Source organism: Equus quagga, chromosome 2 (assembly GCF_021613505.1).
Source record: "Equus quagga isolate Etosha38 chromosome 2, UCLA_HA_Equagga_1.0, whole genome shotgun sequence".
NCBI lineage: Eukaryota > Metazoa > Chordata > Mammalia > Perissodactyla > Equidae > Equus > Equus quagga.
The window spans coordinates 115,000,052-115,017,368 of NC_060268.1; the positions used below are offsets into that span (position 1 = coordinate 115,000,052).

The 17,317-nt window shown below is 36.4% G+C and overlaps 1 protein-coding gene across 3 annotated transcripts in view; it reads left to right on the forward strand.

The window, feature by feature from the left end:
• The window catches only part of LOC124235547 (zinc finger protein 180-like), a 118,508-nt gene extending 102,983 nt beyond the window's left edge, over positions 1-15,525 (forward strand). The window contains exons 6-8 of one of the 3 annotated variants that reach the window (XM_046653735.1): positions 1,404-1,526; positions 2,093-2,188; positions 15,020-15,525. In XM_046653735.1, coding sequence (XP_046509691.1) covers positions 1,404-1,526; positions 2,093-2,158 — 189 coding nt within the window. In that variant the 3' untranslated portion in view covers positions 2,159-2,188; positions 15,020-15,525. Of the gene's footprint in view, positions 1-1,403; positions 1,531-2,092; positions 2,189-4,564; positions 4,789-15,019 lie in introns of those variants that run through there. The other 2 variants (XM_046653731.1, XM_046653734.1) reach the window with 2 other exon arrangements.
• The last annotated feature ends 1,792 nt before the right edge of the window (positions 15,526-17,317 follow it).

A 17,317-nucleotide genomic window follows, 5' to 3' on the forward strand; every position in this document is an offset into this window, starting at 1 on the left:
CACTGGTAATAATAAAAGTAAAATAAAATGACTTAATATGGCGGCCAGGCACTCAAAATGCCATGAAGTTATAAGTGCATCCCTGTGATGTGTAGTGTGCCAAGCAGCAATGCACAGCAGTGAGAGTGCCACATACAGTCTCTTGCAAGTACTCAACTCTGCCTGTTTCTGTGGTGTGAAAGTAGCTGTAGACAATACATAATCAAATCAGCATGGTTGTATTCTAATAAAATTTTATGCGCACTGAAATTGGAATTGTGTATAATTTTCATGTGTCACAAAATGTTCCTTTGCTTTTTCCCCCCAACCGTTTAAAAATGTAAAACCTATTCTTAGTTTGCAGGCTGTGAAAAATGGGGCTGGACATTTTTGGCTTATGAGTCATAGTTTGCCAACTCCTGCCCACTCTTACCACCTGAGTATAGGTTCTTCTCTCCCTCTGGTCTTTGCCCTCTGTTTCCTCTTAAGCCATTCTCCACTCTTGTTTAAATCATTGCTTCTGAAATGCAAGTCTGGATGTAGAAGTACAGTGCTTAGTTTACCTTTCCACTAGCTCCTCGTTATCCACAGTTGTGATCCAGAAGTGGAATGGAGGTATATACCTTTGGGAGCACTTAGGGAAAATCAGCATATCAGAAGAAAATACTAGCATATCTATTTACATATATTTGTATTAAAAAAAAGGAAATTTCCTAGTACATGTATGTAACTTATGATAAAATATTTTGAGGACCTCTGGGCAATAGGAATTAGTACCAAATTACTTATAATCTTGCTCCTGATTTTGCTTATGGATCTTTATTTTAATACTGCTCAAATCCTTCCACCAACAAACTATGCTATTTGTAGTTGCATTAACTTGCATAGAGTTTTCAATGCCTCCAGGCCTTTGCTTTGTTGGACCCATAACCATAAGAACACATGATTGATTTGTAAGGACTCAAAGTTTTACTTCGCTAAGGTATCCCAATCTCATTTACAAATAGAACTTAATACCTCTCTTCCTGTGCAACCACTATCTTCTAGATAATTCTAGCATTTGTTCTGTAACACTTTATTGCAGGTATACATTTTTTGAATATGTCCCTGAATCATGATGAGCTCCCTGAAAGCAGGATTTTTAAAAATTCACTTTTATATCCCCAGAATGTGAGACAGTTCCAGGCACAGTGGGGAACCTCAGTTTGATTTTTCATGAATCAAGAAATTAATATGTGGTTAGGGTACTTCTGTGATTTTTTGTTTTCCCACAACATGTAATGCCAAATAAAGTATAGAGTAGATGTGCTGTGTGATATTTTCTCTTCATCTATCAACAGTGAACAGGACAAGGTGTTAGATCCCAAACATACTGCATGCTGTCTAGTTCTGGACTGTAAATTGAACACAATGTGCTATTACAGGGGTCTGTGTCATTCAAGGATGTGACTGTGGCCTTCACCCAGGAGGAGTGGCAGCACCTGGACCCTGCTCAGAGGACCTTGTACAGGGACGTGATGCTGGAGAACTACAGCCACCTCGTCTCGGTGGGTAGGGTTTGTGTTTTATATAATTCCAAATAGCATTTTTTTTAAATTGCTGATTACATGATCCTTTTTAGAGTTTAATGATTTTTAGAGTTGAAATGTAGGGTTCAAAGGTGACCCCTGGGCTCTAGGTATAAGGTGATTGATCCCTTTTGGTTGCTAGAGAAAACAATTTTCCCCCTCTTCCCAGTGAAAAGTTTAAATGGTGCTTTTGTTTACAGTTTTTTTTTTTTTTTTTAAGATTGGCACCCGAGCTAACATCTGTTGTCAATCTTCTTGTTTTTCCTTCCTCTTTCCAAAGCTCCCCAGTACACAGTTGTATATTCTAGTTGTAGGTCCTTCTGATTCTGCTTTGTGGGATGCTATCTCAGCATGGCTTGATGAGCCGTGCTGGGTCTGCGCCCAGGATCCCAACTGGTGAAACCCCGGGCCACCAAAGCGGATCACGTGAACTTAACCACTCGGCCACAGGGCCAGCCCCTGTTGTACAGCTTCCTACCTTTCTCCTTTAGAGGCCCTGAAACCCATGAGCCTGGCCCATGTCCTGTGTCATTTCCTGTTTACAGGATATTACATTACCAAGCCAGAGGTGGTCTTCAAGTTGGAGCAAGGAGAGGAGCCATGGGTATTAGAAGATGAGTCCTCAAGCCAAAGTCCCCCTGGTGAGTGAAGTGAGTACCTAAACAGCCACAAGGCAAGAGACGTTGGAATCCAGTCACTTCAGGGGTTGGCCCTTTTGAGATTTTCTTTTAGGAATTTGTTTTTTAGAGACACCACTTCTTAAGTTGGCTGAGAGTATACATACTTGCAGGTAATGATCTCATAGCTGAATGTTTTTGGTTTTTTGCTTGAATTTTTTAAGTAGGTTTACCATTTTTAGTGCTTACAAAAATCCAATTCTTGCCTATCTAATTTTAGATCTTTTTAAAATTTATTCCCTCCATATTCTTTTAATTGTGTATCATTTTAGTTGTGTACCATTTATCCATTCATCAAACATTAAATTATTTATTAATTTATATGCTAGTTATGTCTATCAGCTGGAAATAGACCTGTGGACAATATTATGATTCTGTTGTTACAGAGTCTGTGTTTTTATTTTGGAGGAAAGTACAATATGGTGTATTATTTTAGCAAATGTTTTACTCTCCTACACAACTACACAACACACACAACATAACTACAGCGTCAGTAGATATTTAAAAGTTTATATGAGACTATTATGAACAACTTCATGCTAATAAATTTGAAAAATTTAGAGTAGAAAAATTCCTAGGAAACTAGAATTTGCCAAAACAGAAAAAAAGCAATACGAAGCCCTAATAATTTCAAAACCATTATAGGAATTGAGTCAGTTCTTAAAATCTTTCCAGAAAGAATACAAATTACAAGATTGTTTTTTAGGCAGGTTCTAAGCAATTTTAAAGAATCAGATCATTTTAATATCCTACAATTACTTTCAGAGATTAGAATAAGAGAAGAAGCACTCCCAAGAATTTACTATGAAACTGGTATAACATCAACACAAAAATCTTACAAGATAAAAGCAAGAATGGATAATTCCAAAATTAGGAATCCTAAACAAAGTATCATTAATAAAAAGTAAATCCATGTCGTCTTAATAGATGAAGAATATAACTGATAAAAATCAACACCCATTTTTGATATGATAGAAGGAAACTTCTTCAGGCTTCAAAGGGAACGGACAGGAACCTGTGTCGGGTATCATTCCCCTTCAAACTGGAGGAAAATCAGATTTCCACTCTCATCATTGTATTTAATATTGTTCTAAGGACCCTAACCATAATAATCAGACAAAACGTGAAATTAATAAAAGTTACAAACATTGGAAAACCAAACGTATTTACAGATGCTATGGTTGTCCTATTGAAAAAAGGATTCTGCTGACAAATGATTAAAAATAATGCGAGTATATAGCAAGGTGGATGAATATAAGATCATTGTATACAATCTATTACGTTTCTGAGTGGTAATAATCTTTAGAAAATATAATTGAAAGAATTTAAACCATTTACAATAGCAAGACCTTTAATGCGGAAGATAAGAAAAATGTATTGAAAGACGTTAAAGGAAATCTAAATATGGAGATAGGGAACATTCAATAATAGCAAGTTGTCAAGCCCTCCTTAAAGTTACCTGTAGATTCAATGCATTCCAATCCAAGTCCCCACCATTTTAGTTTATTTTTTTGAGATTTGACTTGGTTGGTTGTTGTTTTTAGCACTTAATCTCATAATTCTAAAATTAGGTATGGAATAACAAGAATAAGAAAAAGAAACAGGAAGGGGAACTAGGTCTCCTAGATGTTAAAATTTATTGTAATGCATCTGCAATTAAGACTAAATTTTTTTTTATTGAAGCAAAATTCATATAACATAACATTTTTACAGTTTTAACCATTTTAAAGTGTATCATTGAATGACTTCTAGTACGTTCAAAGTGTTGTTTAATCATCACTACTATGTAACTCTGGAATATTTTCATCACCCCAAAAGAAACCCCATACTCATTAAGTAATCCTTGTTCTCTCTATGGGTTTGCTTGTGCTGGACATTTCACATACAGAGAATCATACAATATGTGGTCCTTTTATGTCTGGTTTCTTTCACTTAGAGTAATGTTTTCAAGTTTTATTCATGCTGTAGCTTCTATCAGTACTTCCTTTTTATGGCTTAATAACATTCAATTGTATGAATATACCACATTTTGTTTATCCATTCAAAAGTTAATAGACATTTGGGTTGTTTCCACTTTTTGGCTGTTATCAATAATGCTGCTGCTATGAATATCAATGTACAAGTTTTTGGTTGAACACCTGTCTTCCGTTCTCTTACATATATATTTAGGAGTGGACTTACTGGGTAATATGGAAATTTTATGTTTACTTGTTAGAGGAACAAGTACCAAACTGTTTTCTGTAGTGGCTACACCATTTTACATTCCTTCTTCTAATGTATGAGGGTTCCACTTTCGACACATCCTCGCAGCACTTGTAATTTTCTGTTTTTTCATTACAGTTGTCTCATGGTATATCTGGAGGATTGGTTCCAGGAACCACCATGGATACCAATATTTGCGGATGCTCAAGTTCCTTATATAAAATAGGTAGTGTAATGAATACAGTTGGACTCTGTGTCCGCAGGTTTCGCATCTGCGGATTCAACCAACCATGAATTGCACCAATCTGCACTTGGTTGAAGACATGGATGGCAAAACCTGTGGATAAGAAGAGCCAACTGCATAGCCATTCTAGTGGGTGTGAAGTTATATCACATTATGGTTTTGGTGTGCATTTCCTTAATGACTAATGATGCTTAGTATCTTTTATGTGCTTATTGGCATTAGTATATCTTGTTTGGGGAAGTGTCTAATCAAGTCCTTTGCCTATTTTTCAATTGGGTTATTTGTCTTTTTGTTATTGAGTTGTAAGTCCTCTTTGTATATTCTGAATACTAGACTATCAGATATATTATTTGTAAATATTTTTCCCATTTTTTGCATTATGTTTTCACTTTTCAGATAGTGTCTTTTGATGCATAAAAGCTTTTAATTTTTATGAAATCCAACTTAGCTGTTTTCTCTTGTTGCTTTTGCTTTTGGTGTAAATTTAAGAATCCATTGCTAAGTCCAAGGTCTTAAAGATTTACACGTATGTTTTCTTCTAAGAGTTTTATGATTTTAACTTTTATATCTAGATCTTTGATACATTTTGAGTTAATTTTTGTATTTGATATAAGGGAGAGATCTAGCTTCATTCTTTTGTGTGTGGATATCCAGTTATCCCACTACCATTTGTTGAAGAGATTGTTCTTTCCCCATTGAATGATCTTGGCACCATTTTTGAAGATTGATTGACCATGGATGTGTGGGCTTATTTCTTGTCTCCTAGATGTTAAAATTTATTGTAATGCTCTATTCCATTGATCTATATATCTATCCTTATACCAGTACAATGCTGTTTTAATTAATGTAGCTTTATGGTAAGTTTTGCAATTGAGAAGTATGAGTACTCCAACTTTGTTCTTATTTTTTATTTATTTGTTTTTTTTTATTGCAGTAACATTGGCTTACAACTATATAAATTTTCAGGTGTACATCATTATATTTCAATTTCTGTGTAGATTACATCATGTTCACCACCCAAAGACTAATTACCATCCATCACCATAGGCATGTGCCTAATCACCTCTTTTGCCCTCCTCCCTCCCCACTTCCTCTCTGGTAGCCACCAATCCAATGTCTGTGTCTATGTGTTTGTTTGTTGTTATTTTTATTTTTTATTTATGAGTGAGATTGTACATTATTTGACTTTCTCCCTCTGACTTAATTTGCTTAGCATAAAACACTCACGGTCCATCCATGTTGTCACAAATGACCAGATTTCATCTTTTTTTATGGTTGAATAGTATTCCTCTGTGTATGTATACCACATCTTCTTTATCCATTTGTACCTTGATGGACACCTAGGTTGCTTCCAAGTCTTGGCTATTGTGAATAATACTGCAGTGAACATAGGAGTCCATATATCTTTATGCATTCATATTTTCATGTTCTTTGTGTAAATACCCAGCAGTGGAATAGCTGGATCATATGGTAGTTCTATTATTAATTTTTTGAGGAATCTCCATACTGTTTTCCATAGTGGCTGTACCAGTTTGCACTCCCACTAGCAGTGTATGAGAGTTGCCTTCTCTCCACATCCTCTCCAACACTTATTTCCTGTCTTGTTAATTATAGCCATTCTTACTGGCATGAGGTGATATCTCATTGTAGTTTTGATTTGCATTTTCCCGATAGTTAGTGGTGCTGAACATCTTTTCATCTGTCTCTGTATATCTTCTTTGGAGAAACATCTGTTGAGATCTTTTGCCTATTTTTTTAATTGGATTGTTAGTATTTTTGTTGTTGAAATATATGAGTTCTTTATATATTTTGGATATTAACCCTGTATCAGATATATGGTTTGCAAATATCTTCTCCCAATTGTTATGTTGTCTTTTCATTTTGTTGATGGTTTCCTTTACTGTGCAGAAGTTTTTCAGTTTGATGTAGTCCTATTTGTTTATTTTTTCTATTGTTTCCCTTACCCAGTCAGACAAGGTACTTGAAAATATGCTGCTAAGAGCAATGTTGAAGAGTGTACTGCCTGTGTTTCCTTCTAGAAATTTCATGGTTTCAGGTCTTACATTCAAGATTTTAATCCATTTTGAGTTAATTTTTGTGTATGGTGTAAGATAATGATGTACTTTCATTCTTTGGCACGTGGCTGTCCAGTTTTCCCAACACCATTTATTGAAGAGACTTCCCTTTCTCCATTTTATGTTCTTGGCTCCCTTGTTGAAAATTAGCTGTCCATAGATGTGTGGGTTTATTTCTGGACTCTCGATTCTGTTCCATGGATCTGTGTGTCTTGTTTTTCTGCCAGTACCTTGCTGTTTTCATTACTATAGCTTTGTGGTATATTTTGAAATCAGGATGTGTGATACCTCCAGCTTTGTTACTTTTTCTCAGGATTCCTTTGGCTATTTGGGGTCTTTTGTTATTCCATACAAATTTTAGAATTCTTTGTTCTATTTCTGTGAAAAATGTCCTTGGAACTTTGATAAGGATTGCATTGAATCTGTAGATTTCTTTAGGACTTATGGATGCTTTAACTATGTTAATTCTTCCAATTCAAGAGCACAGAGTATCTTTCCATTTCTTTGCGTCTTCAATTTCTTTCTACAGTGTTTTATAGTTTTCATTGTACAGCGCTTTCACCTCTTTGGTTAAGTTTATTCCTAGGTATTTTATTCTTTTTGTTGCAATTGTAAATGGGATTGTATTCTTAGTTTCTCTTTCTGTTATTTCATTGTTAATTGTATGCAAACACAACTGATTTTTGTATGTTGAATTTGTATCCCTCAACATTACCATATTCATTTATTTTTTATAAGAGTTTTTCAGTGGATTCTTTAGGGTTTTCTGTGTATAAAATCATGTCATCTGAAAATAGTGACAGTTTCACTTCTTCCTTTCCAATTTGGAACCCTTTTATTTCTTTTTCTTGACTGATTGCTCTGGCTAAGACTTCCAGTACTATGTCAAATAAGAGTGGTGAAAGTGGGCATCCTGGTTTTGTTCCTGTTCTTAGTGGGATAGCTTTCAGTTTTCTCCATTGAGAATGATATTAGCTGTGGGTTTGTCATAAATAGCCTTTATTATGTTGAGGTATTTTCCTTCTATACCAATTTTTTTCAGAGTTTTATCATAAATGGATGCTGTATCTTGTCAAATGCTTTCTCTGCATCTATTGAGATGATCATGTGATTTTTATTCTTCATTTTGTTAATGTTGTGCATCGTGTTAATTGACTTGTGGATGTTGAACCATCCCTGCATCCCTGGAATAAATCCCACTTGATCATGTTGTATGATCTTTTTAATGTATTGTTGTATTCGATTTGCTAGTTTCTTTTATTTGAGGAAGATTAGCCTTGGGCTAACATCCACCACCAATTCTCCTCTTTTTTGCTGAGGAGGATTGGCCCTGAGCTAATATCCTTGCCCATCTTCCTCTACTTTATATGTGGGATGCCTGCTACAGCATGGCTTGTAAAGTGGTGCGTAGGTCTGCGCCCAGGATCCGAACTGGTCAACACCGGGCCGCTGAAGTGGAGTGCATGAACTTAACTGCTACACCACCAGGCTGGCCCCATGATTTGCTAGTATTTTGTTGAGGATTTTTGCATCAATGTTCGTCACTGATATTGGCCTGCAATTTTCCTTTTTTGTGTTGTCCTGTCTGGTTTTTGTATCAGGGTGATATTGGGCTCATAGAATGTGTTAGGAAGCTTCCCCTCCTCTTCAATTTTTTGGGAGAGTTGAGAAGGATAGACAGTATTGTCTTTGAATGTTTGGTAAAATTCATCAGGGATGCTATCTGGCCTTAGACTTTTATTTTTGGGGAGGTTTTTGATTACTGTTTTGATCTCCTTACTGATGATTGGTCTATTAAAATTCTCTATTTCTTCTTGATTCAGTTTTGGAAGGTTGTATGATTCTAAGAATTTATCCATTTCTTCTAGATTATCCAATTTGTTGGTGTATAACTTTTTATAGTATTCTCTTATAATCTTTTGTATTTATGAGGTGTCCATTGTAATTTCTCCTCTTTCATTTCCAATTTTATTTATTTGAGCCTCGTCTCTTTTTTTCATGGTGAGTCTAGCTAAAGGTTTGTCTATTTCGTTTATCTTTTCAAAGAACCAGCTCTTTGTTTCATTGATTTTTTTCTATTGTTTTGTCAGTCTCTATTTCATTTATTTCTGCTCTGATTTTTATTATTTCCTTCCTTCTACTGACTTTGGGCTTTGTTTATTCTTCTTTTTCTGCTTCCTTTAGTTGCACTGTTAGATTGTTGATTTGAGATTTTTTTGTTTGTTGAGGTAGGCCTGAATTGCTATAGACTTCCCTCTTAGAACTGCTTTTGCTGTATCCCATACATTTTGGCATGCTATATTTTCATTTTCATTTTTCTCCAGGTACTTTTTGATTTCTTGTTTGATTTCTTCATTGACCTAATCGTTGTTCAGTAGCATTTTGTTTAATCTCCATGTATTTGTTGCTTTTCCAATTTTCTTCCTGTAGTTGATTTCTAGTTTCATATCTTAGTGGTCAGAAAAGATGCTTGGTATTATTTCAGTCTTCTTAAATTTATTGAGACTTGTTTTGTGGCCTAATATGTGATCTATCCTGGAGAACATTCCATGTGCTTTTGAAAAGATTATGTATTCTGTGGTTTTGGATGGAATATTCTGTCTGTATCTACTGAGTCCATCTGGTACATCTGGTCTAATGTATCATTTAAGGCCATTGTTTCCTTATTGATCTTCTCTTTGGATGATCTATCCATTGGTGTAAGTGGAGTGTTAAAGTACCCTACTGTTATTGTGTTACTGTCTATTTCTCCTTTTACGTCTGTTAATAATTGCTTTATATATTTAGGTGATCTTCTGTTGGGTTCATAGATATTTACAAGCATTATATGCTCTTGTTGGATTGTTGTCTTTATCATTATCTAGTGCCATTCTTTGTCTCTTGTTACAGTTTTTGTTTTAAAGTCTATTTCGTCTAAGTATTGCTATCCCACCTTTCTCTTCTTTGCCGTTTGCATGGAATATCTTTTTCCATCCTTTCACTTTCAGTTCTTGAGTGTCTTTAGGTCTGAAGTGTGTTTCTTGTATGCAGCATATGTTTGGGTTTTACTTTTTTATCCAATTGGCTAACCTATCCCTTTTGATTTGAGCATATAGTCCATTGACATTTAAAGTGGCTATTGATAAGAATGTGCTTATTGCCATTTTGTTACTTTTTTTCTGGGTGTTTTAGTAGTTCTTCTCTGTTCCTTTCTTCTCTTGCTGACTCCCTTTGTGGTTTGATGGCTTTCTTTAGTATTATGTTTGAGTTCCTTTGTCTTAATTCTTTCTGTATTTATTATAGGTTTCTGGTTTGTGATTACCATGAGGTTCATATATAACAACCCAAGTATATAGGAATCTATATTAAGTTGATGGTCTCTGGTCTCTTCAGTTTACTCTTTCACTCGTCTCCTCCAACATTTTATGTTTTTGATATCATATCTAATCTCTTTTTTTGTGCATGTGTATCCATCACCCTCTTATTATGGCAATAGATCGTTTTAGTACTTTTGTCTTTTGACCTTCATATTAGCTTTGTAAGTGGTTGATCTGCTACCTTTACTCTATATTTGCCTTTAGCAGTGATTTTATTTTATTTATTTATTTTTTGGAGAATTTTCTTATTCCTATTTGTGGTTGTCTCTTTCCCACTTAAATAAGTCCCTTTACCCTTTCTTGTAAGGCTGGTTTCTTGGTGACAAACTCCTTTAACTTTTGCTTGTCTGGGAAACTCTTTCTACTTCCATTCTGAATGATAACCTTGTTGGGTAGATTATTCTTGGTTGTAGGCTTTTTCCTTTCAGCACTTTAAATATATCATGCCACTCCCTTCTACCCAGTGAAATTTCTGCTGAGAAGTCAGCTGATAGCCTTATGGGGTTTCCTTTGTATGTAACTTGTTGCCTTCCTCTTGCAGCTTTTAGGATTCTCTCTTATCTTTAATTCTTGACATTTGAATTATAATGTGTCTTGGTGTGGGCCTCTTTGGGTTGATCTTATTTGTTGCTCTCTGTGTTTCCAGTACCTGGATGTCTGTTTCCTTCCTTAGGTTAGGAAAGTTTTCAGCTGTTATTTCTTCAAATAGATTCTCTGCCCCTTTGTCTCTCTCTTCTCCTTCTGGAACGCCTATAATATAGATGTTAGTGCATTTGATGTTGTCCCAGAAGTCCCTTAGACTCTCCTCCTTCTTTTTAATTATTTTTCCTTTGTCTGTTCAGCTGGGGTGATTTCCTCTAATCTTTTGTCCAGCTCACTGACCCATTCTTCTGTATCATCCACTCTGCTATTGAGTCCCTCCAGTAAATTTTTCATTTCCAGTATTGTATTCTTCATTTATGATTGGTTCTTTTTTATATTTTCCAATTTTTTGTTGAAGTTCTCACTGAGTTCATCCATTTTTCTCCCAAGATCAGTAAGCATCCTTATGACTATTAGTTTGTACTCTTTATCAAGTAGATTGTTTATCTCAGTTTCGTTTAGTTTTTTTTCTGTGGTTTTGTCCTGTTCCCTTACTTGGAATGTATTTCTTTGTCTCCTCACCTTGCCTCTTTTTCTGTGCTTATATCTCTATGTTAGGAAGATCAGCTACATCTGATCTTGGAGAGGTGGCCTTATGTAAGAGATGCCTTATGAGGCCCAACAGTGGCTTCCCTCTTGTCACCAGTTCCAAATGTCCAAGGAGTGTCCCCTGTGTGGGCTACATGTGTCCTTCTGTTATGGCAAGGTTCTTGCTGCAGGTGCCTGGGGAGGCTAGCCTGTCCCCCTGGCTGGCTGATTGTAATGCTCAGCTTTGTGTGGCTGCTATGGTCTCTTTAGCTGTTTTATTGGGCATGGGGAACCCCAGCACAGTTGACTGCAAGGTCTAATAACACATTCCTGTTCCACTTTTTCTATTAAGTGACTAGGCCCCCAGCATGACTGGTTGCTAGGCTCAGGGGCTTAAATTGCTATAGGCCTCCTGCCTGCAAGGCTCTTGTCAGCTCTCTCAGGATTGCAGCTCAGTGGGACTGGTCCCATGCATGGGAGCACACAATTGTTTCAGGCTTTGGAAGGTGAGGCCAATCTCCTATGTGGCTCCTTGAGAAGCACTAATCTGCTGTAGCTGACAAGCTCCACTACCCAGAGGTCTACACACCCCATCAATGCAGGCCTGCCCCTTGTGCATGCCCTGCCCCACAGAGGTGGACACACTCTTCTGGCTGCAGAGGTTCCAGGCACCCAGCCTATGCTGGCCCACAAGTTGCCCGAGAGCTTGCTGCTGGGTGGGGCCAATCCCTAGTGCAGGCTGCCTGCCCTGGCTGAGCTGGATTAGATTGATGCTCTAGTGGGTGGGGCAGACCCCTGCACTAACAGGCCGGGGGAAGAACTCCAATAGCATCTGGCAGTGTCTGTGTCAGTGCACCTGTACTAGGTCACAACAATGGCTGCTGCCAATGTTTCAGTCCCTGGGGAGGTGGTCCCAGCCTTGGGGGGGTGTGTCTCACCTCTCACTGAGATGCACCCAGAGCCTATCAGGTGACTTTCTTTTCACCAAAGGACTGTGCACCTTTCTTTCTGGTGATTTTAGGTTGCTTTCCAAAATGGGTAAATTTGTGTACGGGCCCTTTAAGTGAGGCTTCTCCCCCCCGCCCCATGTCTGATAGTTTTTCTTGGGGTATTCCCTGTTGTTGTTAATAGCCAGCAAAGCAGGATATTATGACACTTGTCTTGGTTGTGCTGAGTCCAAAAGCTGCTTGTTGTGGTAACACTCCCCCACTCAGATGCCTCTCTCCTCCAGGGAAAGCTTCATACCTTAAGATTGCTCCTGGTTGGCCATTAAGCATTGTGGCTAGGAGGTGGCTTTTTTCTCCCCAGAAAAGAATTTCTGCCTCTTCTACCTCAGTCAGCATTGTCCCTTGTTGTGGTTTTGTTTTTTAACCCAGTTTTCAGATCTCTCAGGGGAAATTGTTTCAAGAGTAGTTGTAAATTTATTGTGTCCATGGGAGGAGGTGAGTTCAGAGTCTGCCTATGCTGCCATCTTGACACCAGCCTCTTATTTTTCAATATTATTTTATTTCTTCTGGGTCCATTGCAATTCCATGTGAATCTTAGGATCAGCTTGTTCATTTCTGCAAAAAAGGCATTTGGCATTTTGATAAGGATGGCATTGAATCTGCAGATCACTTTGAAGGATTTTTAACAATTTAATTTTAACAATATTAAGTCTTCCAATCCAGGAACACAGGATATCTTTCCATTTATGTAGATATTTAATTTTTTTCAACAATGTTTTGTAGTTTCTAGTATACAAGTCTTACACCATCTTGGTTAAATTTACTCCTAAGTTTCTTACTTGTTTGATGCTATTGTAAATGGAATTCTTAATTTAACTTTTGGATTGTTTGTTGCTGGTATATAGAAAGACAACTGATTTTTGTTTGTTAATCTTCTGTGTATCCTGCAACTTAGCTGAATTTATTAGCTCTAATAGTGTTTATTTTGGATTCTTTAGGATTTTCTATATATAAGATCATGTCATCTGCAAATAGAGATAGTTTTACTTTTTCCTTCCTATCTGAATGCCTTTGTTTTTTTGAAGATTTTATTTTTCCTTTTTCTCCTCAAAGCTTCCTGGTACATAGTTGTTTATTTTTAGCTGTGGGCCCTTCTAATTGTGGCATGTGGGATGCTGCCTCAGCATGGCTTGATGAGTGGTGCCAGGTCTGCACTCAGGATCCGAACCAGTGAAACCCTGGGCTGCCAAAGCAGAGTGTGCGAATTTAACCACTCGGCCACGGGGCTGGCCCCCTGAATGTCTTTTATTATTATTTTTTTCTTGTGAAATTGCCCTGGCTAAAACTTCCAGTCCAATGTCTAATAGAAGTGGTGAGAGCAGACAGTTTTGTCTTGTTCCCGAGATAAGGAGAAAAGCTTTCAGTCTTTTGCCATTAAGTATGATGTTGACTGTGGATTTTTCCTAGATATTCTTTACCATGTTGAGGAAGTTCCCTTCTTTTCCCAGTTTGTTGATTATTTTTATCAGGAGAGGACATTGGACTTTGTCAAATACTTTTTCTGTATCAGTTAAGATGATCGTAGGGTTTTTTCACCCTTATTCTATTAATACAACATATTACATTGATTGATTTTTTGTAAACATTGAAGCACCTTTTTAATTCCTTAGAGAAATCCCACTTAGTCATGATATATAAATCTTACTGTTGAATTGGGTTTGTTAGTATTTTGTTGAGGATTTTGCATCTATATTTATAGGGGGTATTGGTGTGTAGTTTTCCTGTGATGTCTTTGTGTGACTTTAATGTCAGAGTATTGCTAACCTATTATAATGAGTTAGGAAGTATTCTTTTTGGTTTTTTGGAAGTGTTTGAGAAGGATATGTGTTAGTTCTTCTTTATTTGTTTGGCATAATTTACCAGTGAAGTTATCTGGTACTAGGCTAACGTTTGTTGGATTTTTTTGCCAACTGATTCAATATCTTTTGTTTTTGAGGAAGATTAGCCCTCAGCTAACTGCTGCCAATCCTCTTCTTTTTGTTGAAGAAGACTGACCCTGAGCTAACATCCATGCCCATCTTCCTCTACTTTATATGTGGGACACCTACCAGAGCATGACTTACCAAGTGGTGCCATGTTCGCACCCAAGATCCAAACTGGTGAACCCTGGGCCACTGAAATGGAACATGCACACTTAACCGCTGCACCACTGGGCTGGCCCCTGATTCAATATCTTTTAATGGGTCTTTTCCTATTTTCTATTTCTTCTTGAGTCAGTTTAGTAGTTTGTTTCTTTCTAGGAATTTTGAAAATTTTATTTAGGTTATGTAATTTGTTGGTACACAGTTATTCATAGTGTTTACTTATAATGGCCCCACTTTCATTTCTGATTTTAGAGATTTGGGTCTTTTTTTCTTGGTCAGTCTAGCTAGTGGTTTGTCAATTTTGTTGATCTATTAAAAGAACCACCTTTGGTTTCATTGATTCTTTCCATTGTTTTTTATTCTCAATTTCATTTATCTCTGCTCTATTTTTTTGTTATTTCCTTCCTTCTGCCAGCTTTGGGTTTAGTTTGCTCTTCCTTTTCTAAATGCTTAAGGTGTTTGTTTATTTGAGATCTTTTTAAAATTTTTACAGCTATAAATTTTACAGCTATAAAGGTCTTTACAGCTATAAATTTCCCTGTTGATTACTGTTTTTGCTGCCTCCCATAAGTTTTGGTATGTTGTGTTTTCATTTTCATTTGTCTTAGGTACAGGCATACCTCATTTTATTGTGCTTCGCTTTGTTATGCTTCACAGATACTGAATTTTTTACAAGACCCTCCACCAGCAAAGGGATTATGACTTGCTTGAAGGCTCAGATGATGGTTAGCATTTTTAATCAATAAAGTATTTTTAAATTAAGGTATGTGCATTGTTTCTTATACATAATGCTATTGTACATTTAATAGGCCATGTTATAATGTAAACAAAACTTTTATATGCACTTGGAAACCAAAACATTTGTGACTCACTTTATTGCGATATTAACTTTATTGTGGAAGTCCAGAACCAAACCCGCAATATCTCTGAGGTATGACTGTATTTTTAAATTTCCCTTTTGACTTCTTTCACCTGTCAGTTGTATAAGTGTGTTGTTTAATTTCCACATGTTTGTAAATTTTCCAGCTTTCATTCTTTCTTTGTTTTCTAGCTTCATTCCATTGTGGTTGGGGAAGATACTTTGTGTTATTCGATCTTTTTAAACTTTTTGAGAATTGTTTTATGGCCTAACATGGTTTATCCTGGAGGATGTTCCATGTGCACTTGAAAAGAATATATGTTCTACTATTGTTGGTTGGAGTGTTCTGTATATGTCTATTAGATTTACTTGGTTTATAATATTGTTCAAGTTCTCTGTTTCCTTATTGATCTTCATAATAAAAAGACACAGTTGATTCTTGTTATTCACAGTAGTTGTGTTCCATAAAGTTGACACAAACACTGAACTGGTGAATACTGAACTGTTATTCCTAGGAGAAATACAGGGTTAGGTTCCTGTGAGCCTCTGCCCACAATATTTTCATCAAGTGATCAATACACAATCTTGTTTTATGTGTGTTTCTGTTTAAGGACACCTTATTTAATATATATTGTTGATTCCTTAACATTGAGCTCACCACCGACAGCAGTATAACTCATGCCTGAATGAAGTATGTATAACAAACCTATTTTCCCTGTAAGACATATCACAGCCTAGTTGGCAGTTCAGTCCTACACTGGGGGCCCATTTTAAAGAGTAAAATTTCCAACAGAAAACACAAAACTATGAAAAATGTGGCACTAAATATACTGCAAAAAGGGAACTTGTTTACAGTATGAGAACTGAAACAAGAAGGCAGAGCATTGCCTTGTTTGACTTCAGCTGGGAACATGCGTGTCAGGCGACTCAGATTTTTCAGTGTGCTGCGTGTCTGTGAATGATCATGAAGGCACTGTGAGTATTGACTTTGGGGTCATACATAAATTTTAGCAAGTTAGGCAAATTTTCAATTACAGAATCCGTGAATAATGAGGACTGATTGTATAAAGAATAATAAAGATCTAAGACTAGGTTGAAAGCTATAATCTTTAAAGTTCACGCAAGAGAAACCAGAAATGCTAGAATATATACATATTTAGACAAAGTAAAGGATTAGTGACATGTGAGGGGCAAGACTGTTTATGAGATAAGCATATTGGCATATAGAAATAGGAAAACTTTATAATTTGATGGCTATGGAAGGTTCATTAGTGAACAACTCTAGTAGAAGGAAATGAAGATACAGCAGCAGAATAGAACTGAGCACCTCATCTTGTTTGGCCTAAACGCATGCTTTCTTTGGATGTTGGATTTACATGTGAATCTCAGCTAGAATGAGAATTACAGTCCACACAATAGGAATTTTCTTTTGAAGAGAAAATTATTGCTCTTTAGAATTTTAATTTGATGTTGGTAATGCACTTTTCTTTTAAGGAACAGAAAAGAGTGGTGGGAGATTGGAAGCATGTATAGTGTGAAGATTCTACAGTAGGAGATAAGGACAAAGATATTTATTTGCCTCTTCTAAACCTAATTTTATCTCTGATATTGCCCCTCTAAACTGTTAGCTACTGATTTTTCTTTTGACTCTACGTACTATTCGTTGCTTTGTTGTGTTTCCTCCTTCATGCCTCAAGCATTCATTCAAATAGTCCCTTGTTTGTTATATTTTGTGTTCAGTTCACTTTCTCCATCCGATTTTGAAGGTCACATTTCTAAAGTGCCAAATTACTATGTTTTTATTGGCGGATTACTCTTTTCTTTTCCACTACTGCAGTTATTTGTTTTGTCCAATCCTAAGGGAGTGGGAGAAGTATGCCCTCGGGATTATTTTAGATCATAAGACTGGGCTATGCTAGGACATTTTTACATTATGTCACATTCCCAGATGAAATATATTAACATTTATAAGGCTTGATAAATTATTCTCATTTCTAGAATTCTGGGAAGTTGATGACCTCATGCAGAAGAACCAGGAAAACCAAGACCAGCATTTGTGGAAAGTTGATTTTGTCAATGATAAAACACTGACTAAG